We start from the raw sequence: 24,827 nt of genomic DNA, 5'->3' as shown, positions 1-24,827 counted from the left end.
TGACAAGCCGGTCAAAGGAGGTGATCATCCCGCTGTGGTGCAGCCTCACCTTGAGTGCTGGGTGCAGTTCTGGGCCCCCCAATCTAAGGAGAATGTGAAGGTCCTTGAATGTGTCCAGAGGAGGACAGCAGAGCTGGTGGAAGGGTCTGGAAGGCATGTTCTGTGAGGAGCATCTGAGGGCTCTGGGTTTCTGTAGTTTGGAGAAAAGGAGGGTGGGGGCAGGGACCTCCTTGCTCTCTACAGCTTCCTGAGGAGGGCAAGTGTAGAGGGAGGCGCTCATCTCTTCTCCCAGGGATCAGTGATGGGATGCATGAGAATGGTTCAAAGCTGCATCAGGGGAGGTTCAGACTGGACATTAGGAAACATTTCTTTACAGAGAGGCTGGTCAGACACTGGAACAGGCATCTAGAGAGGTGGTCGATGCCCTGTGCCTGTCAGCGTTTAAGAGGCATTTGGACAACGCCCCTAATAACATGTTTTAACTTTTGGTCAGCCCTGAAGCTGTCAGGCAGTTAGTCTAGACAATCGCTATAGGTCCCTTCCAACTGAACTAGCCTACTCTAGTCTAGTATAAAATTGTACCTGTATACGAAGCACATTCAGTAGGACTTTGCAAGTAGTCTGTATTTTGGTCTCATGTTTGAAATTCCTGTTGAAATGGAAATCCTCAGAATTCCTCATGTGCTCGGCTAAATACAATAGCGTTTGTGGGGCCTGGCATCACCTCTTCCACAGATAGTGAAATCTTCATCCTTCAGTGTATGTCTCCATTTCAGTGAGTGGGTAGCACCGTGAGACTTTTATCTGACTGACGTTCATCTCTGTCACTGAAGTTTTGCATCTGTCCTTTGAAAAGTGGTTCCAACACGCTGTCCAACTTTGGATCGTGTTCTGACTATGTTCCTCTCAGGCACTGATTACCTTTCTGATAATTTACCTTTCATTTGCTATCTTTCTCTTGCTTTTTAAAGGATATTTTAAATTATATTTCCAATCTTCCTTAGTATTTATTCTCCCAGTTCAAGCCTAGTGTTTCAACAGCGTTCAAGTCACTCAAGTTGTCTGTACATACTGAGTTTGCAAAAAACCTCTGTCATCTCTCCAGACTAATTTACCCTGCTTTCTCTCTTCTCCAAACTGCTGATGTTAAAAGAGAATGAGCCTATACTCATCTTTTTCAGTAGACATCTTCCTCCCCTCAGTTAACAGAGTCATCTATCATCTTTGTTAAATGGCTTTTTATTTGTTTGCTTTTAATCTAATTGCTCACAGCCACACCAATGTGAACTCATGCTTCAGACAAAAATTTTTAGGGGGTCCCATATCAAAGTCTTCCTATAATAAACTTGTCTAATTCACTTGATTTCTAAGTTAAATTTTAATATTTTATTCTTTACCATTTCTTGAATATTAATTCCTTGTGAGGAATCAACTCACGCAGCTGGAACACAGAATGACCGTATTGAATCCTAAGGGCATAAACTAAGTATTGCAAACTTAGAGGCAGTATTAGGCTTGCGTAAGTTTTACACAGGCTTTGGAGAACAGTTCAGAGAAAGAAACTCCATACTAGCAGGCAGTAACAAGCCAGAGGAATACTAAAGATTTAAGTCATTGAGGAAAACTCCGTTTCTCTACACTTACAAGCTAGCAAAGAACAATTGCTCTCAATACTGTCTTAAAAAATAAAAAACAAAAACCCCTCTTTAAGTACTCCAAGGGAGCTACCGTTATCTAGCTAAGTTCGGTGTTTACCAGAATTTGTTTAAAGCTGGGTAAGAGAAAGCACTGGTAGTGAAACACAGTTGGAAACTCGTAAACACAGTCAAGAAGAGCTAGTAAAAAATTAAGATTGTTGAAACGAGCATCTATAAGCAGCCATTTGCCCAAAGCACCACGTTGGGGAAAAGGAGCCTGAGAACCCCTGGGAAGTGAAAGAGCTGCAAGTTGATGTGAAAGATGCCAGGATGCCAGTGCTTTCTCTGAGCATAATGAAGAGTTTGAAGGAGATAATTGACTATAGTACCAGATTAGGTTCTAAAATAATGTGTTCCAATAAGGGAATCTCCCCTCCTTTCTTACCTCCTCCTCCCCTCCCTGCCCCAGTGTAATATACCAGGTAGAAGTGATGCCGATGATATGCTGCAAGGTGACCGGCTGAGCATTTTTCATGAATTTCTGTGACAGGATGGGGAATATTCAACAATACACGTGGAAAAGCCCAGTGCAGGCTTATACTTCCAAGTACTCAAAGGATTAATCTGATTCCATAAAACCTGGGAGGAACATTCTCTAGGAGTGAAAGATTTAAACTTTGAAGGGAGTTGAGATTTAAGTGTGCAGGAGACAAAATCATCAATCTGTAAGAAGACTCCTGGGGTATCTTGTAAGTGTGTACAACTTTAAAACTTCAAATACAGAAATGAAACTATTTAAAAGACAGGAAGATGGTTGGGAAGCTGGAGGAGCTATGCAGGCCTCTACATATACTGTGGGAAGAATTGTACAGTATCTCCATGGAATCTAGAGAGCCCTTTAACCAGCAGACTGGAAGCTGTAGGACTACCAACAAGCTCATGAGTTTTTGAAAGAAGTCAGATTTTATGTGTGCAGCTGAAGCCCTTACCTTTTGGCATTCTACTAAATCCTTGATTTCTGACGGTATCTGAGACTGCTCAGGTTCTTTTCTCTGTGCCAAAAAAGCACGGATGCAAACATCTGAAGTAAGTGTGAGAGTTGTTTCCTAGGATGTTGTGATGCATTGTGGACAGAGGAGACATAACACCATATATCCCAATCTGTACCATGGGACTGTGCCTGGCCACCCATTAAATTGCCTGTCCAGTGACTGCCAGGGAGCATCATGCAACTCACCTCTTCCCTCAGAGTAATATGAATGGCTGGATCTTCCCCCACATCAGCAGCATTATGGCCTCTCAGTGGCTCTTGAGTAAACAACCTCAGCTTGCAAGTAAAGCAGAGACTGTGTCTGATTGCCTTGGAAACACGGAAACCTCTTTTCACTATTGGCTCTCATCCTTTTCCTGCCACTGCATTCTTTGCAATACTTGTGCGCCTCACTGTCTGCAGCTAACAGGTGGAACAATTTGACTCCTGTTATATTGCTGGAGTGCAGGAAAAGCGCAGAGTCTAGCTCCATCAGCAGTGCTAACTGTGCAGGGAGAACAGAAGCAAAAGCAGCAAGAATAGTCAGTCAAGTCAGCACCTGATACAGGGAGGAAATCTGCTGGGCAAGACAACGTGATTTAACATACCCGGTTTTCTAAGCATAACATCATTTAAAAGGCAAAAGAAAGGTTGGTCTCTTACTGTCTTGCACAGAAGAGAGGAAAACAGTATCCCGCCTCCAAGAGAAAGAAGGTTGAAGAAGCCTACGACTGCGTACTGCTAAGGTGAACAGCAGGACAGGCAGATATGTAGGATCATGTGCCGTCTCTGTACAAATGTATGGTGAGCACGTCTGTGCGTGTGTTGACCTACAAACGTATACAAGTGCAAACACTCAGACCAGATGTAGCATGAACATTTTTAACGTTCGTGTGTGGTCAAACTTGCAGAGGCTGCTGCCATGGCCCTACCTGTATGCTCAGCTGCATACCACTCCTTTTACGTGTATTGTCATACCCTGTGCGTGCTCTCTAGGAAATACCTTCCAGAGGATGCAGTTTGTGGTGAAACTCTCAAGCAATTATTTGCCTGTTCCTTCGACTTCAAGTCTTTTTCCCATTTGCATAAACCTGGAGATACAAACGTATTTGACCCTGTCAATCACAAAACAGCTCAGAGGTGCTTTTCTGAAAATACATAATATCTGCAGTTTATTTTTTCAGTTTGGTATGAGGGGGCAGGGATTGTTAAAGCACAGGCTTTTTTCTTAATCATGCATCCCAAGGACAACTCAGGGCAGAGAGTCTCTAGTCCTTCACCAGCCGGTAGATGTGATGCTGGGCACCGTGGTCACTAGTTGACACCTCAAAAACGTACGCTATGCACAGCAAGGTCTCCTGTGTGTCCCTGTTTGTCACAACCTAGACAGAAAAGGAGAAGAAACTGAGATGGCAAATGCTGTTTCTCTTTACGTATTCCAACACATGTAACATAGAGCAAAAATTCAGTGATAGGCAAAGAACAGAGAAGTACAAGAATGATACAGATCTTGGCCACCACAACCCCCCGTCTACATGCCCACACATCCAAGCAAAGCACTTTCACGGCATCAGGACTACAATGCATTGAAGAGACAGGAAGGTGAGCAGAGTCCACTGTGGAGGAAAGAAAGTTGTCGCCAAGCAGTGACCACAAGCAGAAGCATGTCCACCAGGTCCTCTACTGCCCACCCCCTGATGCTGCAGGTTTTAGCAGAGAGAAGGCGTTGCACAGAAAATCTCTTTTTGCTCTGTTTGCTGGGTATAGAGAAGCCACGTGCTGTGGCACGTCTACTCCTGCTCGTTTATGTGTTGACATATCACAGCCATGAATAGTTCTTTCCTTCTATCTGTTCCTGCTCGGCAGTGGCAGACACAGACCGTGAGGATTACCGGGTATGATTCATTCTACAGGAGACACAGGTTTGACTCCATTATACCTCCCATTCCACACACTGTGGCTGTCAGGAGAAGGATGCCTGTGCCGCACTCATGCATTCTTATAGAAGCTCCTTTTTGTCCATTTCTTTTTCTGTGGTCTCTCAGGAACCTTAGCTTCTCTCCAGTGTACGTCCATGTCGGCAGCACGGTGATGGAACAGTGTTGTCCTAGTTTCAGAAGCACACACTGCCTACTCTACATGCCAGTGTCGAGCGAAATGTTGCACCCAGAGCTCTTAGCTCAGCTTTCCTCTCTGTCACTGCACAACTTTGCACATTCTCATCATCTGAGTTTGTGCTGTAGCTAAAGCTTCAAGCAGTTCTCTCCAGCTGGAGGGGATACATTTTTATCAGCAGTAGCACCAACTCAACTGCAGAAGAAAACCGTACCAGCTGGAGGCTTGAACTGTACCAAAACCCAACTGTTCTTGTGAAAACAGAAAGAAAATAGCTGTTTTCAAACTCGCTTAATAATTTTAGCAGCCTGATTTTGGTCTATTCTGTTTCCTTACTTCATGATTAGTTTGCAAATGAACTAACCCTTCTCCTTTGTTCTGCAGGTCATTGTGAGTTATACATATCCAGGTGTGGTAAGGCACCAGAGCCTTTTCTAAAAAACGGGCTCTGAAATCTTGGAGGGCTAGATCCAGAGCAGTGTGCAAAGCAATATAGATCATGCTTGTGAGATCAGGGGTATCTAAGCTCATGAAAGGATCTAGAGAATATAACTAGACTTGCCTCAGAAGCTGGTAGCGGGGACTGGCAGCTGGACTTGCATTAAGCCTGACCATTTTTCAGCTCCCCAGTGGGGAGCAGGGGTTAGAAAATGCTCAGCCTGCTGCTCAGGGAACAGGACTGCAAGGCAATACATAAAAGGCTCTGCCAGCATCCATTTGAGACATGCCTCTCTGTGACAAGGGCTAAGGAAAGAACCCAAGATTAGTCAAAACATAAAGCCCCGGAGGATGTATGACAACTCTGTGGATAAGGTTTGTAGCAAATGCTGGCCTGACTGAGGAATGAAACATGCAGAAAGCAGTTACAGTGTTCCTCAGCGTGGGTCACTGAACACAGGACTTGCGTCTCTGTCCCTGCCCCCTGCATGCTTTTGCCCATCTAAAAACTCTCAGCATTTATACTTCTCTTTTATTCCAGATGCTAAAGATCTTAGTACAAACAGGGAAGAGTAAAGCCTCCAAAGCCCTGCTATATTATTAACCCTCTGTTTCATAGCTGAGGTACCTGAGCCACAGAGCAGTGAAATGAGTTGCCTGAAGTCCCCAAAAGATCTCCAGAGAACGGAATGAAGACCACTTGATTTCCATTCTTTCATACAGCTGCTAGCATCTCTTCTACTTACCCAGCCTCAGGTTCTCTGGGTGAAGATCTGTGACACGTCTTGTAGAGGTGAGCACAGAACTCAGTCCATTAGGAAAATCCACCTTTTAAGCTCTCTTTGCTCTCTTCACAAACTTAGGCTGCATCCGAGCCTGGGAAGGCTCCTGGTATAACACAGACACTAATGCAAATCTAGTTGCTGAAGCCTTGTAGTACTGCCCTACCTGGAGGCTGCAGCGATTTATGAAGATGTCACAGGCTCCCAACAGACCCTTTCTTTATATGCCTCCATAGTCTTCCCAGATTCAGGATGGTCCTAAGGAAACGACTTTTTTGTTTGGTTTTTTTCCCCCCTACCTAGTCAGTGACAGGTGTCAAATTTATATAGCCACTTCACAGTGCTCTTTGGTTTTCTGTTTGGTTTTTTTGTATCTCACAAAAAGGGCCAGGGGGCATAGAAAGGACCTTTAACGTTTGTCCAAGAGTGGAATGAGTATTTTCCTAAACTGACTTTTGCATCCTTCTCCTTCATTTATCCATCTCTTGAGTTCTCTATCTTTCTTTTTTTCTCTCTCTTACTTAGGTCTCTCACATTCTTTTGCTGTTTCTCTGCGTGAGTTACTATCTCTAGAGCTCCATAAATGGTCTTGTGGTGCAGAACATGTGAGAGATACTAAGTTCAATTAGACGCTGAGCTGTAAAAGGCAATCTGCTTTGACTCACAACAGTGAACTCCTGCATGGGGCTTACACGTTTCCAAGCTCCAGCAAAAACAGTTGAAAGTCCCACCTGTAAGATAGTAAAGTTCTCCAGCACACTGTTCATCATATACTTCTCGGGAAGGTGCTTGAGTTTATGAATGAAGTTTATCATGTATTCGCAGAGAGGGGAACGGTGAATGCGATAGGAGTAGTGTCCGTTTTCATAGCGTGCATACTCTGTCTGCAATGCCAAACACAAAAAAAGGGGCATATGGGGCTAAAGCTGTTTGTCGTATTAGTAGCATTAATCACATGAAGGGCTTCAGAACAGAAAAATTACAGTGGCATTTTCAAGTCATTTTACTAACAGTAATGAGCTGATTAACCATTCCTCTACAGTACTTTGCACCAAGGTCAGTTACCTTGAGCCCTCTAATTTCTTCTTCTGATTGATTTCTTTCTTCTTTAGAACACCAGGTTCCAGCTTATGAGCAGCAAACTGCCAAGCGAAAGGTAGCTAAGAGGAGCAGACCAACTGTCAGCTATACTATGGTCTGCATCTCTAATGTAAAAATATTAGGTGTGGATAAGCTGAAAAAGTTAAAAACTACTGCTTTAACAAGACTAGGAGGCTCCTAGCAATAATGGCAATCGTATGTTCAGGGAGCTTCACAGCTGGAAAGGACTAAAGCTTTCTGGTACCTGTGAGAGAGAACACAGTACCTCTGCTGGGCCTGACAGTGTTACACAGAGGGATTTTTTAATTCACATTCATGTCTTAGCTGCTACATATTTCATCTTCCTTTGAACAGAAGCTGATGCTGGATTCTATTATTTCACAGCAGACCCTTAAATTCCCATTACCTCCTTTCACCCTAAGAGCTTGATCTCCTTTCCTGCGCACCATGACACCTTTCTTTGACCTATCTGTGCCCCTCATGCAAATATATAATCAGACTTCAGACACGTCTATCATATGACTGGAGATGGGGTCTTGGGGGAGGATGTACTTGAACTGACTGCTGACAGGAGTACCCTGTGTATAGCCGCTCCTCCTGTACCTAAAGGCTCCTCGAGAAAGAGAGCGGCAGGAAGCTGGTCGAAGCAGCTCTCTTAGCAGTCGAATGTGGCATCAGAAAGAATTTTTTTAATGCCAGATATATGCATAATTATGCAGCTCCACTGTTGCTCGAGCTGTAAATGTACAAGCACTAAGGTAAGACTCATAAAACCGTAAGACTACAGTCTGTAAATTATTACAATCTGTTAATTAAGGCTATAGTCTATAAATGGACTGTTTAAAAACAATGATGAAAGTGAGGTGTTGCCTATTCGTTTTCACCTCTCTGGACTACAAAATAAGGGTCCATGTTTCCTAACTTTTCTTTGCTCCCCCAAAAAACGCAAAGAATCATCAGAGCTGAGAGGCTTACTTAGTCACAAACCGAGATTCAAGGAAAAAATAGCAAACACTACCAGACCTTTAATGAAGTCATGAGATAAGGCCACGTTGCAAGCTGGAGCAATCTTAGACCTGCGTGTCTCAGAAAAAATAAACTGTGGCATCCATCTCCCTGACAACAAGCATGGGATATACATTTGTCTTGAGATACACGCAGAATGCAAATACTTGAAGTGACGAAACAGCAGCCAGAGAGAAATTTGTACCTAGGTGTCTGGTCCCTACCTCCACTTTCTCCACCACCTGCTTTCCAAAGGAACACACTTTGGTGGAACAGGTAATGACCATGTTTTCTGGGCTCTCATATTGACTGGAAACGCCATAAAAAGATCTGGATTCATCTTCAATATTGGTGTTCAAATCAGCCTGCCAAAAAAAAAAAGCAAGAAAAATAGATGGTTATCGGTAGATGGTCGTGATGTTATAAAAAGATCTGGATTCATCTTAAATATTGGTGTTAAAATCAGCCTGCCAAAAAAAAAAAAGCAAGAAAAATAGATGGTTATCGGTAGATGGTCGTGATGTTTTTTCACCATTACCTTATGTAGTCAAGTTTGTAAGGCACAGGAGTATCCAAAGCTCCTTAAGACAATCAAAGTGCATCAAGCAAGCTGGGGAAATGTGAAGACTGCACTAAAATCCAGTTCTCACTTCAGAAAATGGTTGGGGAAATCTGGTGGAACACCCTTTTAACATTGAAAATACATGACACAGCCCCTTGCCTTAGCTGATATTTACCATAACTGTGCCAGGACAGCACGGAGGTACTCACAAACCATGTGGATTGCAGACAGGAGGGCACTACAGAGACAGAGCAATGCAACAGACAGGCTAGATGGGGTGCCTCACTAAGGAGGAAAACCAAGGGTATAGCAACTGTAATAAAGCTTTTCCATCCTGGATATGCAGGTAAGTGGAAAGACACGGCAAAGAGAAGGCATATGTGAGCAGACATACACCTTAAGCTCAGGTACTATGATATGAAGAATGCAAGTAGACAGGATTCAGCATAAGGAACGTAGGATGCTGATAGATCCAGCCCAGTTCCACATGAATAAAAAAAACCCATCTGCATTAGCAGCCACAGTTTTCAAATGTGAGTGCCTAAGGCTGGACAAGGAAGCCTCACGTCGGGACTCAACTCCTAAAAATGCTAGTTGTCTGAAGCTTCCACCAGGGGTCATTCGAACTACACTTGCCAAGAGGCGGTTCACTTCAGCTCGGAAAACACACCGGGTGTGTGTGAGTGCCCAGCTACACTTCCTCCCTTTCAAAACTAAAAAGGTAGAACCTATCTGTACTCTACGAGCCCAGGTGCTAGCTTACATCAGCAGAAAAGCAACGATCAGTTCCCACAGGTACCTCAGACTATTCTATTCTTCCTGCTAACTGAGGGAAACGGGAAACTGAAGAAAGAGTACTCCTGCTACCGTGGGTACAGTGTGAATAGGACTGCATTTGATGCCATTCTAGAATGGTTTTCATAGCTGATGTCAGTGAAGGCTTTTTTTATTCAAGAGCCTAGAACAGCACTCAAGATAAGCCTTGGAACTGGACCACCTCAATAACCAATCCCTCTTTTCTTTGCCATACAAAATACCTGTCTCTGCCATGAGATCATACTGTTAGCTTATTTCTCTTAAGTAGCAATTTCACAAGAGGTTTTAGTCCATCTAGAAAGTACCAGTCCAGCCTTCTCCCCATCCGTAGGCACGCAAGCTTGCTGTTGCCTTCATGCCAGCAATAGCAATTGTACAACAACTCCGTGGTAAGCCAGGTGAGAGAGCTGATCCCAGCCAAAACAAATTTTGTTGTGGTTTTGGTGAGTTTTCAGTCAGACAAGAAAGCTCACTCAGATCCCCACAAAGCTGCAGGGGTTGGAAGAGGTGAGAACACACACAGAAGTTCAGGGCACCAAGACCGCCTATTTTTATAGCATTACATACTCAGGCTGGCTTGAGCCTCTTGGGAAACGGCACTTCAAAGTTGTAGTTTGATAACACCAGGCTATTCCTGACACCAAGAGAGAGCAGTCTCACTGTCCCAGAGAAGTCTGTGCCTTTCCATTCCTCCTGTACTGACACAAATGTTGCTGTAGCTGTGTTATAAGACTCACCAAGGAATCGTTCGGCTAGTTCTCAGTGAGATCAGTTCCCTGACCTGGTTCTTGTGTGTGGTCAGACGAAGAACGTGTCGGGAACGTGGGCAGCAACAGGGAACACAGGGCTGCTTCTTCTAGTGAATGCTGGGTTTGAGTAACTACAGCAGTAACTAGTAATGTGCTAGATGCCACGCTTTGTTGTCATTCCTTTTGTCCCTAGCCAGTCTGGCTGGGCCATCTCTGTGCCACAACACTCTCCAATAGCTCCTATCGCACACAGTTATTGTCAAAAAAGAATTATTCATTTTGCCAATAGTGACGCCAAAAGCACTAGCAGGAAAAGCAGCCATGTAATAATGTGCAGTGTTTCCATTCAGTCCAATTCCCATGGCCGTTAACCTGACATTTCGGGTGTGCGAAGGAGGTGGTGCTAAACCATCTCCCCATTTATTTCAGAAAATTCGGTTCCATTTTTCACTTAGCACAACACTGGGGCGTTGCTGCCACTGTGCCATTGTGCACACGCACCTCCACACAGAGAAAAACTAGGATCTGCATTGGATAAATGGTGCCACTGAAGATCCAAGCAAACAAACCAATAAAATCCAATTACTCTTTTTTTTTTTTAAAATAAGTACAAGCTCAGAAGCAAGTGAAAGATAGATTTAAGATAGGTTTTTCATGAACTACAGTGGGCAATGCACCTCCTGGGGTACCTTCTAGACTAGCAGTTGTAGCATTCAGATAAGTCTAGTGGGAGACAAACACTCAATCCAGACAAGATGACAGATACTCCAATGGTTGTATCAACATGGGCAGCATTACAGACAGACATGGAGTTTTCACTCCGCTCATTCTGCTCTTAATGGTGAGCATAACAGCGCAGTATTTAAATACATGACCAAAAAAAAAAAAAAAAAAAAATCGCTGTTCAGAATTACTGTGTTGTTTCACACAGTTTCTACAAAAATCCTTAACAGTTGTACCATCTTCACCACAGATTATGAATGAAGGAATATCCATTTGTCAGAACAGCTTGCCGCCTTCTCTGACTCCTCCTTTTAAGTAGAATCCCTCCCTCTCAAGTAATAACGGATCTTCAACCCTTGTGAATACACTTGGCCCTACATACATAATACATTCCTACCAGTTTACACCAGCTGTGCACTCAGCTCTCTGTTTTCCTAGATTTGTCATCTCCAGCATACTATACATTCAACAGCATCCTCTGATGCTTCTACATTGTCATGACCACCAAAATGAGTGTAAAGCAGTGTTACGCTCCGATGGTTTGTATACCCTGGAGAGGCACGTGTTGGCAAACCCCAGCTTTAACCTGGTAGCACAGGTATTAACAGGAACAAGGCACAGGCATTACAAACTCTGTCATAGTTCAGGCCACCAAGTGAATTACTATGGCCATGCTCAAGTCCTTGCTATAAAAATTTTCCCCGCTATGGTTATGCAGCCATGTTTGCATCACAAATGTACACGTAATAGAGAGCAGCAATGCTACTCTGATCTGGTTTAGGTTGTTATTGTGTTACTGTAATACTCATTTACATGTCATTTCAACTCACTGTATTGTTTATTTAACCATACTCCAGCTGTCTGAATAAAGATTGATTCCTTCCCTTCTCCAAAGAGGAACTAGACTAGGAGTCCTTCACAATATTGTTCAGCTATTTCCCTTGGGGGTGATGGACCCAATTCCTCTTTTCTAAATAAATTGTCCCCGAGTCAAAAGAACAAAAGGTCAAGGCTACAGAAGCTTGGTCGGACCACTGCTACATAAACATAGCGGAGTCTCCCACTGCAGAACCAGACAAACATTTTCAGGGTCTCACTAGTAAAGTTAAGGTTACATTCCCCTAAACTCTTAATGGCAAATTAAAAAATAGGTGCAGTAATTATGAGGCAAAGCAGAAAGGTGCTAGTTCCACTTAATGAGAAAAGCTTCACTAGCCCTAAGACGACACCGTCCAACGCCTCCTCCATTTGGCAAGCCTCCCATCAAACGATGAGATGAGAATTTCACAGCTAGTTAACATCTAATTAATCAACATTTGGCAGTAGACAAAATTATGGTAATACTGTTTGAATTAAACAGCCGTCGTCATTCACTAACATTATGTACTATCGGGTTCCTGAAAGCCCTGTGGCAGTGAAGCAATGGGGTCACGTTAGAATCCCCTGACATCTACACTACACTTTTTATTCTAAAGCACAACCCGTATTATGAGCAAGGACTGTCAGACGTGTCTTAGGGTGGTCAGTCAACGAGAGCTGTGCACCCACCTCCTTCTGCCACCTATGAAAATCTCAGCCCATAACCACAGATACATGGAATTTCAGCAACTCCAGGGAATGACAGTAGCAGCTAGCTGAGGGCTCCAGTTCACACCTGCAGGAGAACAGCGCTGCAGCACCTCAGACAGGTACTTTTGTTGGCTTTGCAGTTACAACTTATTTACTTACTTACAGCTGCTGGTTCCCACCCTCTCTTGAAGTTACTGCCCCCGCAACAGAGATTATTCAAGCACACGCATTATCTGCTCTTGAATTATTTGCAACCTGGTTTATTCGTGTAACTGAAAATGGCAATGATGTACATGAATATGAGACCATAGAACCATTCGGGAGTGGTACTCCAGTCTTTTAGCTTTCCCTGCTGCGGAGATGATCACCTCCTGAAGGGAGACAAGGCAGAAAATTGAGGAAGAACACTGTTATCTGCCACAGTCAAATTAACTTCTAAGTGTCAACTGGACACGGAGGTAAATTGCTAATGGAAGGAGCAAAACTTCCAAGGATTGCACCAGGACAAAATCGTACTGCACATCATGGGGTCTCTAATGGCCAAAAAGGGCTGCTACACTTAACATCTAAAACCACTATGGCCTTCATGCCTAGATAGCTATGAGCTCCTCACAACACCCAGGCCATCAGGACTAGAAAACAAATTGCAGCTTTGGGTAAGGACTCTTCCTTCTTCTAACCTTCAGAGTTTCTTTCTCTAAAAAAAAAAACTTGTGTCAAAGCATACCCAATCCTGGTGTGAGCACCCAAGGTGAGCAGAAGAAGGTCTGTTTTACTCTTCCCAATATCTTCCATCCCTCAAAGATGCAAGGGAATAATAGTGACTATGACAAAGGAAATTTACCTTCCCAGCACTTCATCAAGTAGGAAGGCTGATCTTCACTTCATAGTCTATGAATGCATGGACCTGATGAACACCTAACTGAATGTGATTCTGACCTGGAGAGTATAACCTCCAGGTTCTACTTGCACCTCAGCTCCTCACTAGCAAATTCACTAGTATGTCCAAGAACAAGTGAGATAACTCGCGAATACATCCCTTATCCCAGCCTAGGCAGCCAAAGGAGACACAGTCAGGATTTCGGAAACTCCATAGCCAACGGGCCAAGTTGCCTTGTGCTCCGGGCTCCTACTAGTCACTGCTTAGGAACAGGGCGAGACTGCAACAGGGGCAGCAGCAGCATTCAGCTGGTTGAGAGGTGTCCAGCACTCAAACAGCTGTTCTCTGTCTCCTCAAGGCAAAGGTATATGATAAAATAGATGAGACATATTACAAGCTCTATCTGAGTTCTGAGCCACCAGCTGGACCACAGTACTCTCTCTGACAAAGTGAGGGTTCTTGCTTTCGGTCCAAGAAGATCTAGATGCAAAAAGCTGTGCACACTCATATCATAACGGCCATCTGATGCGTCTAGAATGCATGCAACTTTCTGTGTAAGGTCAGCACAGGTGACATACTGGTCTGTAGCTCAACTGATGACTTCCAAACATTCTGAAACTACAATCACTGCGGTATCTGTGATCTAGCACATCTCAGACATCAACATATTGCATGCAAGAGAGCTGATCTGCCTGTGTTAGGGGAAACATCTGAGATTTTCTCCTTACCAGAGAAGCAGAATTTTTAAATACCTACAAGACAAAATTTCTAGATGGAAGAGAAGGGTTTTGTTCCGGGAAGGGCACAGTAACCCTCAACAAGTTAGTATTACTCTTTTTTTTATTATTATTATATTGGTGGTATGAGTCTCTTAGTAGCTCTGCTGATAGCAGCTCTGATGAGCTTGAGTCTACCACTCAACTTCTGCAACCCCAAGAAACACTTACAGAAGAGCTGGCATCATGCACTGTCGTAACCATATACTAAGCCAAGATTTTTATCTGATTTTTGGTGGGAGTGAGTTTCACTATTCATTACCAAGAAAGGCCTCATTCCCACTAGGATAAGGCTATGAATCAAAATTTCTCTGAAACTCTTCACAGAGGGAAATGTGACCTTAGAGAATCAGTCTTCAGCTTATCTGAGGCTTTGAAAAGCAATGATTGGACCAATTAAATGCCACAAGAAACCACAGCTTGCCAGTATATTGCACGGTGGTCCCACGCGGTCAATGGAAAGGTTTATGCTAAACAGTTCTTCAAGAACAGTCCAAAACTTGTGCCACTGCAGCTTCAGCCTCCCAGAAACAGGGAAGGGGAGAGTTTCTGAGCCAGCCAAAGATGACAGAAGGCCTTGCCAACAGTATTGTAGCTCAGACTTAGCCAGCCCCCCAGGATTGTCCTATTTTGACACCCAGCAGACAGATCCCTCAGCAATTCAGTCTTTCAATCTGCTTTTTGTTGCCAACAATCTCTTGACTATTGAATACTGTAAGGAATAAGCTTGGTGAAAGAAGTGCCAATGACAGAGTTCCCTTACGTAAGGTAGCAACTGGTGGGAGGTGGTGCTGGTGGCTGCAGGTGAAATTAATAGGCTGTCAGATCCATTCTCAGAAAAAAATGTGCAAAGATCATAAAAATCTGTGTTTCTAGCTGCTGTTCTGTTTGCTGCCTCAGAAGGAGTGCCAAGGGCAGAATGGACATGGAGACCAAGTTACCATCTTCTTACTCTCCAAGCAGTTTCTACCAGGAAAGGATCGACAGCATACAGTGGGCAGGGCAGAGTGCCAAGGTCAGTTTGCCCTGCTGCTGTTTTGACTGGATTTGCTTGGAACAGGAGAGAAGCCAAGTGCAGGACAGCAGTCTCCAGCCCACCCCTTCAGCCCCCTAAACAAAACTAGAATTCAATTACTGGAAAGAAAACCCTCAGTGATTTGACTGGTTCAGCTTGCCTATCACCCAGGAGAAGAAATTACTACAGATATTCATCACTGGCAGGAAGGGTCTCCCAAGAAATTCCCCTGACCCACCCTCTGCAGATGGCTGCTCTGGACAGAGCACTGCCTGTCCCGAATTCCTGCTTTGTCATTTGCCTTCTATCTTCCATGCAGACCTTCACGAATTCTGAAAACTTTCAAGATTCAAGTGCATCATTCTCCTAATGTGCAAAGCCCTGAAAACGCCTTTTCCCCAAACTATTAATAACGATGCGTAGAGCAGGAGTTCATGGAGAGAACCAAGTAACAGGTGGTGGAGATAATATTACACTGGAAAAGAGCAGAGCTGCCACTGCCCATGTGTTGGGAGGCTAAAGTCTCACATTCATTGTCATGTGCTAGAATGCACTGGGAGCACCGAGAAATGTCACACAGATGTCATACACGACCTGCCAGTCCAAGTCCAGGAGTTAGTTCATTGTACCAAATGCCAAAATCAAGGAAGAACTGCAAACGCTGCTTATGTTTCAAACGAATCAACCTTTAACTCTCAGCTATTGTATAAATAATTTAAAGCACAACTGAACAAACGTGACCGTCTCTTTCTCAGTCACGCTACATCCTAAGTGTTACCAGCGATGTCAAGAAACCCCAACCCTGGTGTTTAGCGTTAGGCTTCTGGTGCACAACAGATCGTCTGCTATATTCAGTGCTCAGTGCATTAACGGCAGGTTCCCGCCTCAGGTTCTTCAAGGCTAGAACTACGTATATAAAAAAGCAGCTTATTAAATGCCTTGATTTTTTACATCTTTGTTACCTGCAACCACCACTTCAATTCAAAACCTTGAAAAACCGATCATATCTTCATGTCTCAAAACAGCCCTTCAGGTATTTAACTCTACTCACCAGTTTTAATCTTACTGGTAATTTGGTTTTGGATAATAATTTTATCCTAAAATGATGCTATAAATTCAACAGTAGAGTAAGTGCTTTATCCAACACATCCTTGGACATCAACGATATATTTGTGTAACGGTCCAGAGGAATCAGGAAGCAACATGAAAAAGCACCCTAGCATATACTGTTACGGAGGTATAAAAATGCAGAGAGGTATAAAAATCTCAGCTGAAATCTAGTTTTTCTTCTGTTAACCTTTTTTTTTTTTAAATCACATTGCCTTATCTTTGAGGAGCGTTTCTTGATGGCGGGGTTGCACTACACACATCTATTGCAACACTTCAGACTCAGCAAGTCCCATGACACATGTAGCACGGTGGATTACAGACATGGCTCACATGCTTTGTTTAAGTATAAGACCTCGCTACCACAATATTTCAAGCATGTTGAATACAAAGTCTTGCAACACGAAGGTTTGCAGTTCTCCTCAAAAAAAAGTCCAAATTTTCTGGAGCAACGGTTTTTTTAAAACTGCTTTGGTTATATTGCCTTAGAGATCCTAGCTGAAATCTTACAACAGGATTACTGCAAGTGCTCCTGTGAAACACAGCACAAGTCATAAAAGTGCCCAAATCCTTTTTCGTGCAGAATACGGCATCAGTAGTGGTGTTTTCATCCCTGCTACTGTCTACACTGAGAAACAAATGCAAGACCGAATGACTTACTTAAAAGCCTTAGAAGCTTCCATTCAATCAGTGGAAATGTGAAAGCCCAGCCCTGCTCCCCAGGGAGATCTTACGTAGAGAGACGCTCCCTCAGGAACAGGGCTGGGCTTTCACATTTCGTCTCAACCTTTCCAAGCAGGCTTTGTTGTGCTCTGACAGAAGCTAATCCCTTGAGAAGCCCAGCTCAGCTGCACACCGTCTATGGGAAGTAAAATTATGTCTCTCAAAGAGTCACCAGCTACTAATGCTCTAAGCAGCAGACACTTGAACAGCAGACTCCCAGCCAACATTCTCCAGCTGAATTCTGGAAAGGCGAGGCTTGGGACAGCTGGGAAGTTGCACCTCAAGGCACTACTGTTAACTTTTCCTTCTCCTGAAAGCACCAGTTAAGTGCCAGTTTGTATGAAGAGTATGAGATATGAAAGCTCATTTCTCATCGTCTCACTCCTGACCTGGGGTTGAATTATAAGTAGTACACTCACGGTGAAAGGCTCCAAATCCCATTACGCGTTCCCTCAGCCATTTAGCGTGCAAATGCCCCAAGCTGCTATTATTTTTAATCTTGTAATACCTGTGATAATATCGATCACCAAAAGTATTTGGTTTGTACCCTGAAACACAATGGCACCGTTTTTGCAAATTTCAGCTAACTCACAAAAATCCAAATTGAGTGAGCAGGCTTTGGTCGAGCTGATTTCTGCCAACTTACCAGAAGTCATTTCAGTAACATATTACCAGCATAATCCAATTTCGTTATATGTCTCTCTTATCTTTTGTCTGTCCTTGTGCCTGCAGTAAATATGCATCTGTAAATTATCAGTACTTGGATACAGAAAATGCAGCTAATGGGATGGGAGGAGGGATGGAAAAATGTTGCCTCTGACTGACAAGTTACTCAACACTGAGGGCACACATAAGAGTATGCAGAAAATAATCTCCTCTGAATTCTTCTCTTATACATAAATAAATATTTTTAAGAGCCCAAGACACCACCAGTAAATAAAATCTTCAGACACTACTCAAGGACAACTCCTCGGATGACACTGTGCAAGACGCAACTTGTTCCGGGCCAGAATGAGCGGCTTGTGCCGTCAAGGGAAGATCTCCAGTGACAGTCGCGGCTGTATTAAGTTGGCTGCACAGGAAAAATTTGTTGGGAAGCAGCAGTCTTCCAACAGCAAGTGAGGCCACTGCTTTTAAAGTGAGAACTTCACAGCAAACAGGCACTCTACAAAGGGTCCTTCCCTTACCCAGAATTTGACAAGGAAGAAGGCATTAGCTGGCCCCCTTTCAAAGAGCTCCTTCAGGCCCCCTTTTTTCTCAGGGAACTTGTCATAGATCTGCCGGATATCCACTGCCTCGAGGTAGGGGTCATTGTAGCTGGGGCTTGACTGCCCAATGTGCACAAACAGGTGTTTGTTATACTGCAAGAAGAGGAAAAACATGGAATTAGGAAATCGTTCAGTACATACTGACATTCACCATTCTTCAGAGAAGACTACTGGAAGTCACTGAAGATTTGATAGCACTTTCTAGAAGAGCAGAGCTATTAGCTGAAATATCTCCGCTAATACCAGTTCATGCTGTTCTTTCTTTCCTATCAATACATCCATGCTTCTTCTGAAACATTATTGTTCACTTTTTTCCCTATATTACCTCACGCTGCTGCTGTAGAGTCTGAAATAAACTGAGATACAGAGTGTTACCTGTCACAGCCCACTCAAACATCAATGCAGCTATGAAGAGCTCTCTGAAATCCCACAGCAAGGTACCAACCGAATTTTCTGAGCTTTCCTATCTCAGGTAGAGGAAAGGTAAGTGGCCCAGCACCGTGTACACATTTCAAGACGCAGTATCACAAGTTTTAGTGAGATAGGTAAAGATTACTACTTCCATTTTACAGGTGGCACCATGAAAACACACTGATGCAAACTCATCCTGGCTGCCCTTAAATTTAAGTTCTCAGCACACCAGAGAAATACATAGTTTCATGTGATCTTAACATCATCTCATTCTGGTTCTATCTTCCAAGGCTGAATGGAACCGCTACAACAGCCTGGCAGGGGCTGTACCACTGTCTTACGGCAGTGCCTAGAGCTCTGGTATGGGAATGTCCGTGATCCTGGAAAGGAAGGCCAGGAGCACGTGGCGCAGAACCGGCTAGATCAATACAGGCAATTCTGTCCTCTGAGAGAAGGATATCTTGTGATTCCCAAAGGTGGCTTTCTGTTCTCAGCAGAGCAATGAGGCATACACACGTAGTATAACATATCCACGGTGAAGAGGAGCTGCCTGAAGAACAAAAATTAACGAGGGGTGGAAGTCAGGTGTGTATCTTACTGTGTCTTGGTCTTGTTGTTGTTCCAAGAATGCAGAGAATTCTAACATCCAAAGTTTGGAGCTAGCAACCCTTCGTCCTTGCCAAGCTGGTGCTGATGGGGAAGGTGAGAGGCCGGTAGGAGACTCAAACCCTAAGCACACAGGATTTATATAACAAAATTTAGAAAGAGGGGAGTTGGTAACAGCTTTCCAGTAGAGCACCTGTTGTCAAAGCTGACTGATTACATTTTCTTATGACTTCCATCATCATGCAAAAATACCGTGCACAAGATCCTCACCCTACCTGTGATCTAAATGGATTGTCAGATACCCTCTGCTAAGACAGCACTGTTAGGGTCGGTACTGATGTAAAAAACAATCTGCCTGGTTTTGATACCAGAGAAAACATGTTCAGCAACTTTAAGAGGACCTAGACGGAGCCCTAAAGGAGCAGTGAAATAAACTGCTTTAGTATCAGAATGGCGCATCACCATTAACCTCTCAAAATGGGGGAGCTGAGAAGGAAGAAGCATTTGTTGTTCCACTTTATGAGAAACTGGAAAGGCAATCATGTTCTGATGGAAAACAGTGTTCTTGTACATGCAGCATGGTGGAAAAATAGTAGAGATACCTAAACTTCCATCTTCTGCTGAGCCAGGAGGAAAAGCAACCCCAAAACAAGGGGGAAAATGTTTTGGTTTGTTTTAAAATGTTTTTTAAAATAAAACAAAATTAAAAAGCTTCAGCTCTCAATAAAAGGATAGGAATGGGTCATAAGGGGAAATAATATAGAAATTAATTTTGGGCTCACTGAAATGTTGAATAGGTAAAAATATTTTTCCATTTGTTTTTAAACTTGTGAAATTGTTGGCTATTTTTGAAGTTGGAATATAATTTCAAAGCAAGGAACTACATTTTCTTACCTACCTGGTAACGGCAGCGGAGGCTGTACAGCATAAGGTTGTTGAGAAAAAGGTTTCACGCTACAGAAGTACACAAAGAGAGATGGTTAACAACACACAAACCAAAAAAAGATTCTTGACCAACTGTTTGTGCTGTTTAGATCAAGTATTTCTCCTGAGGGAGAAAGTGGTGTGTCTTTGGGAAATTTATCTTCCTGTGTGTACAAGCGAGGGTCATGGAGAAAAACTCAAAAACCATTCAGGGGCCAGGGCTGGACCGAGCAAGATTTCCCTTCAGGTGTTCCGCAGGCTTTTCTCACAGACTTGTTTTTCAGAGCTCCCCATCAGCACGTTAATACACTTGTACCTTTCTCTTTTCTTTTCAACCACAGATAGATTTAAATTCATGTAAGTGGATATACGTGTGGGCTGGATGCCTCTCAAGACTTTTAGGTCTGGATTCAGAGACAGTAACCCCCCCAGCTGATCCTAGCTTTCAAAACAGATCTGACCCATTTTAACACCACTGTAAGAAAAATCAGGATCTGGAGACATCACCTGACAGCATGGGTGGCATATACTCTAAGCTTCTGAAAGAACCTCTCACACTGATGACTCCTTGTTCATCTTCAAGCTAAAGACATAAAATCTACTTTTTATTTCTCCTAGGATGGCTTTCATTCTTTTACTAGCCATTTTTCCCCATGAGATATTTTAATAGTATCTGTTTCCTTATCTGCTCCACAAACACGAGCAATAGCACCACATGAGAGCAGGAACATAGGGCTTGGGTGAAGAACACACACCCTTCCCAAGGCTTGTCCTTAAATTAGCTCAAATTGCTCCTGTCAGGTTAAGTGATAGAAAGGGTGTCTCCATACAAGGAAGCACAGAGTAACAACGGCAGGGGGAGCAACCTGAAGAAACACCATAGGAGAAACAGACCCCCCGCGCCCCCGCACAACCGCCATCAGCCCCGTTGTCCGGGTGTGAAACCAACCCAGTGAGACAGCTGGGGAGGCTTACAAACCAGTCACCTTACCAACTCAAGGGGTTATTACTGCCTAGATGGTACGGGACACGTTATGGAAAGCAAGGGAGGAGCATTGTGGGATTGCACAAGATTTATTATGAGGATGTTTAGGGAATATATGGCAATAAAAAGTGCCAGTTGCACGTAAGAAGGTCAGTACGGTTGTCTGTCCATGCCCTCCACCTTGTCAGTGCAGTCTGCCCTCTCTTCTCACCAAATTCTATTTCTCGTTTCCCTGCATGAGGAGCTCTCAGTTCCGTGTGTGTGTGTTGGTTTCTGGAGTGCCAGCAGCAAGTGAGGATGTGGTCACTAGCAATTACCAAGCCTGACTAGCCAGCAACCTCACGGTTTGGGAGCCAGCCGTGTGTCTCCAGGGGTAAGGATGCTTTCGGAGGGACCAAGAGATTCAGGCCAAATGACAGGGAGCCCGTGGAGTCTGGAGGTTGACTGAAAAACGAGTTTGTGTGCGTGTGTCTCTGTGGGATGCAAACGGGGGAAAGTGAAGAACCAACTACTGGTTGGACCGAATACTTGAGCCCAGTTACTGAAGAGATTCACAGTGTGTGTGTGCGTGCGCACGTGAAGTGTGCCTGCGTGTGCAAGCAGCAGCCTGTGGCTGTGGCCTCGGGGTTCACCCGCCTGGCTGTCAGCGCACAGGGAGACAAGGGATCCTGGGGCAGCTACCGCACGGATCCATAGCACAGGCGTCTCCCTCTACCACACCTTTAGTTTCATCAGCCAGAGAGCGGTAGGGATGAGGTTGTTGGTGCTGTTTGTAGTTGTGTGAGTGCTGAGCACTGTCTGTCTGTGCTGCTCTGTGTGACCAGCCATGCGTGTATGTGCAATGTATAAGCATATTTTCATGTGAGCCTGCTGGCAAATAGATGCTCAGCCTCACTCCTGGTAGAACTTGGGAGCATGGAGCTGCAGCAGCCTCACCTATAACAGGCTGCTAGATTCAGCAGCTCTCTAGAACAACCCACATTAGGTTGCTTGAGTCATGGGACACAGGAGAGGTGTGTAATCCGTGGCTAAAGTACCGTAGGAAGGTACAGGGTTTTTTCTATTTAAGATTCTCTCATGACTCTCAGTTTATCTTCAACCATGGGCCTTAAGTCTCCAAACCACAGTCAGGGAATCTGTCTGAGAGCAAAGACTACATTTCTTAGCATTTTGTATATCTTGCAATAGCTATTGGTGTTCCTCAGGCAGGTTAGGGGAAGCAGCAGAAGCACCTGCTCTGGATGCTCACATGAAGCAATACTCACTCTTGGGAAGATCCAGCTTGGCCTGGCAAAGCTCCTTGCCAAAACTGCAAGAGAACAACATACAGGCAAAAGTCACCCCTCTTCAGACTGATGAAAAGCAAGGCTGGCTCCTTTCTGAGGAAAGAAACTGCAAGCTCACAGACTTTTTAAGATGTGACTGAGATATATCGCTTCTTTCTGCATCCCCAGTTTCATCCTTGTGGAGGCGGTGACTCATCTTAGTTTGCCTTCTACACACTACAACGAGTGACATTCAAGCAACTGACCCAATCGTGGTTTTTAGTATTAAATACTATGTGTGTGCCTTTTGCCTCTGTTTCCAAAGCTCCAGTGGTGCTTACTGTCTTGGAGAGACCATTTTCCCCAGTAGAGCTCTACAGGAGTATTTTGGCAGAAGCCAACGCTCAGCAAAAGCTCGCTATGCCCAACTCAAAGTTTAGGGGATGCAGACAGGCCTCATCTCTGAAGAATTTTATATATGGACCATCAATTTGTGACATAAGCACTTGGGATGAGCTTGAGAATTATGTGATTGAGAAAGGGTCAGGATGGCCCAAACAGTTTTAATCAAACAAGATCATGCACTAACCAAGTGATACAGACACCTAAACGTATTTCAGGCAGCTGAAAATCCAAAGAATCTGATTGTTCTCTCCCTTGTGTCATTAAAAAAAAAAAACCCAACCATAAAGTAAAACTCATTACTTTATACCAGTGTCAGGAAAGAATCAGATTCAAACTGCTGAAGCCATGTGACAGATTTGTTCTTCAAAGACAATGTGTTTTGGCCCATTCTGTCTGATGTCCTCAGGATTTTCCTGAGCAGGACCCAACACCCTTTCAAACACTTAAGTGTCTTCAGCCCAATTCCACCAAGACACTGATCCACTCACCCCAGAAACAGCAGGGTAGGCTGGTCGTGGGAGACCAGGCAAGGCCATTTTACTATGGAAGGCAGTTGCTGAGATAATCTGGGCAGATGACATCGTAGCCATACTCTGCATGGCTTTATCTTTAGCTGCCTGATCCTACGGGCAAAAGTAGAAACAGAGAAAACATTATATATCATTATAATGACAAACAAGTTGCCTGGTCAACCTGAATTGACTCTTGTGTTTTAATCATTGATAAGAATATTCAAGAGGAATACTCCTGCTTATCAAAAACACCCTCTGAAAACAAGCTCACAGAAGGGGTTTGTCATCATCACTGCAAAAATACCACCTCAGTTTGGGACTGTGTTAGTCTCAGGTACAGTTGATAATTTTAATGCCACCCCTAAAGAAACAGGAAATTTTAATAAATTCCCAGGGCACATATGCCAAAACGTTACTTTTGTATTTTAACAGGGCTGTGGAATTGCACGTGTTTTTACAGGTAATAACTGCAACAACTAGCGGGTCTGATGTATGTTTAAAACTAAAAAATAGCATTCTTAAATTCTTCTTGCAACGAATAAATAGATAAACAGAAGCACTTTCACACACTCTGCCTTTCCTCCTACAGTCCCTTCCATTAACCTTCATCCTTCAAACTCTCTGCATTTCTTTGTGGCATTATATTTGCCATGGCAATGCCATAAATGTATTTGTGGCTTGGAGAAACAGCTGGAAGAGGTAAGCTCTTGCTGCCTTCTTCAGGAATTTTCACTTCCCACCTGCATTCGCTGAACTGCAGTAAGTTCTCACCCTTGGCTCTCCGTTCGCCCTAACCCCTTCACTTTCTCTGAGGTTTTCTAAAGTTCAAAGCCCAGGGATTCTGATGTGCCTAACAGAAAAACATTTGGAAGAGCAAAACCTCAAGAATGAATTATAACATTTAAGTGGAATGATCAGTAGGAACGGGCAAAACTTACATATCTTCTTTTTCACGTTATCTGTGACTCCTATTAGTACCACTCAAGTGAATGGAAGCAAAGTATTTTAATTTCTGAGAAAGTTCCTAAGATACTCCAAAGCTATGGGAAAGTTTTCCAGAATCCAGTTTAAACGATGCTTTAAGGAATACTTTAAGGATTATCTACAACATGTTTTAAAGGTAAAGATTCTTTTCTGATTTTTTCATGGCATACATAAGGGCCATTTCCCAGCTGCCACTGCAGAAAAGGATTTTTTTCCTTATTTTATCACTGGAAAAACCTTATTTGCCTGCCTGAGTTTACACATGAATTTATGGGGAATACACATTTACTTGTGGGAGTATTAAAGTAAAAAAAAAAAAACCAACCTGATAATTAAGAAAAAAGATTTTCTATATTAACCTCTGTCGGTTTTTTCTGTTTTGTTTAAATGACTGACAGACTGCTGGAAAAAGCAGGGTTTTGTACAAGACATATCTTTT

At 43.5% G+C, this 24,827-nt stretch overlaps 1 protein-coding gene across 1 annotated transcript in view; it reads right to left on the bottom strand.

The window, feature by feature from the left end:
- Positions 1 to 3,808: 3,808 nt before the first annotated feature.
- Positions 3,809 to 24,827, bottom strand: part of TEAD4 (TEA domain family member 4) — a gene marked incomplete at its 5' end in the record, with an annotated part of 42,362 nt that continues 21,343 nt past the window's right edge. The window contains 8 exons of the mRNA XM_010132491.1: positions 3,809 to 4,049; positions 6,734 to 6,886; positions 8,333 to 8,473; positions 18,216 to 18,389; positions 19,306 to 19,436; positions 20,212 to 20,267; positions 22,488 to 22,531; positions 23,381 to 23,515. Of these exons, the coding sequence (XP_010130793.1) occupies positions 3,936 to 4,049; positions 6,734 to 6,886; positions 8,333 to 8,473; positions 18,216 to 18,389; positions 19,306 to 19,436; positions 20,212 to 20,267; positions 22,488 to 22,531; positions 23,381 to 23,515 (948 nt within the window). The remainder of the gene's footprint in view (positions 4,050 to 6,733; positions 6,887 to 8,332; positions 8,474 to 18,215; positions 18,390 to 19,305; positions 19,437 to 20,211; positions 20,268 to 22,487; positions 22,532 to 23,380; positions 23,516 to 24,827) is intronic.

This window comes from Buceros rhinoceros, unplaced genomic scaffold, assembly GCF_000710305.1.
Source record: "Buceros rhinoceros silvestris isolate BGI_N320 unplaced genomic scaffold, ASM71030v1 scaffold10370, whole genome shotgun sequence".
Classification (NCBI taxonomy): domain Eukaryota; kingdom Metazoa; phylum Chordata; class Aves; order Bucerotiformes; family Bucerotidae; genus Buceros; species Buceros rhinoceros.
This window is presented reverse-complemented; position numbering and strand designations above follow the sequence as displayed.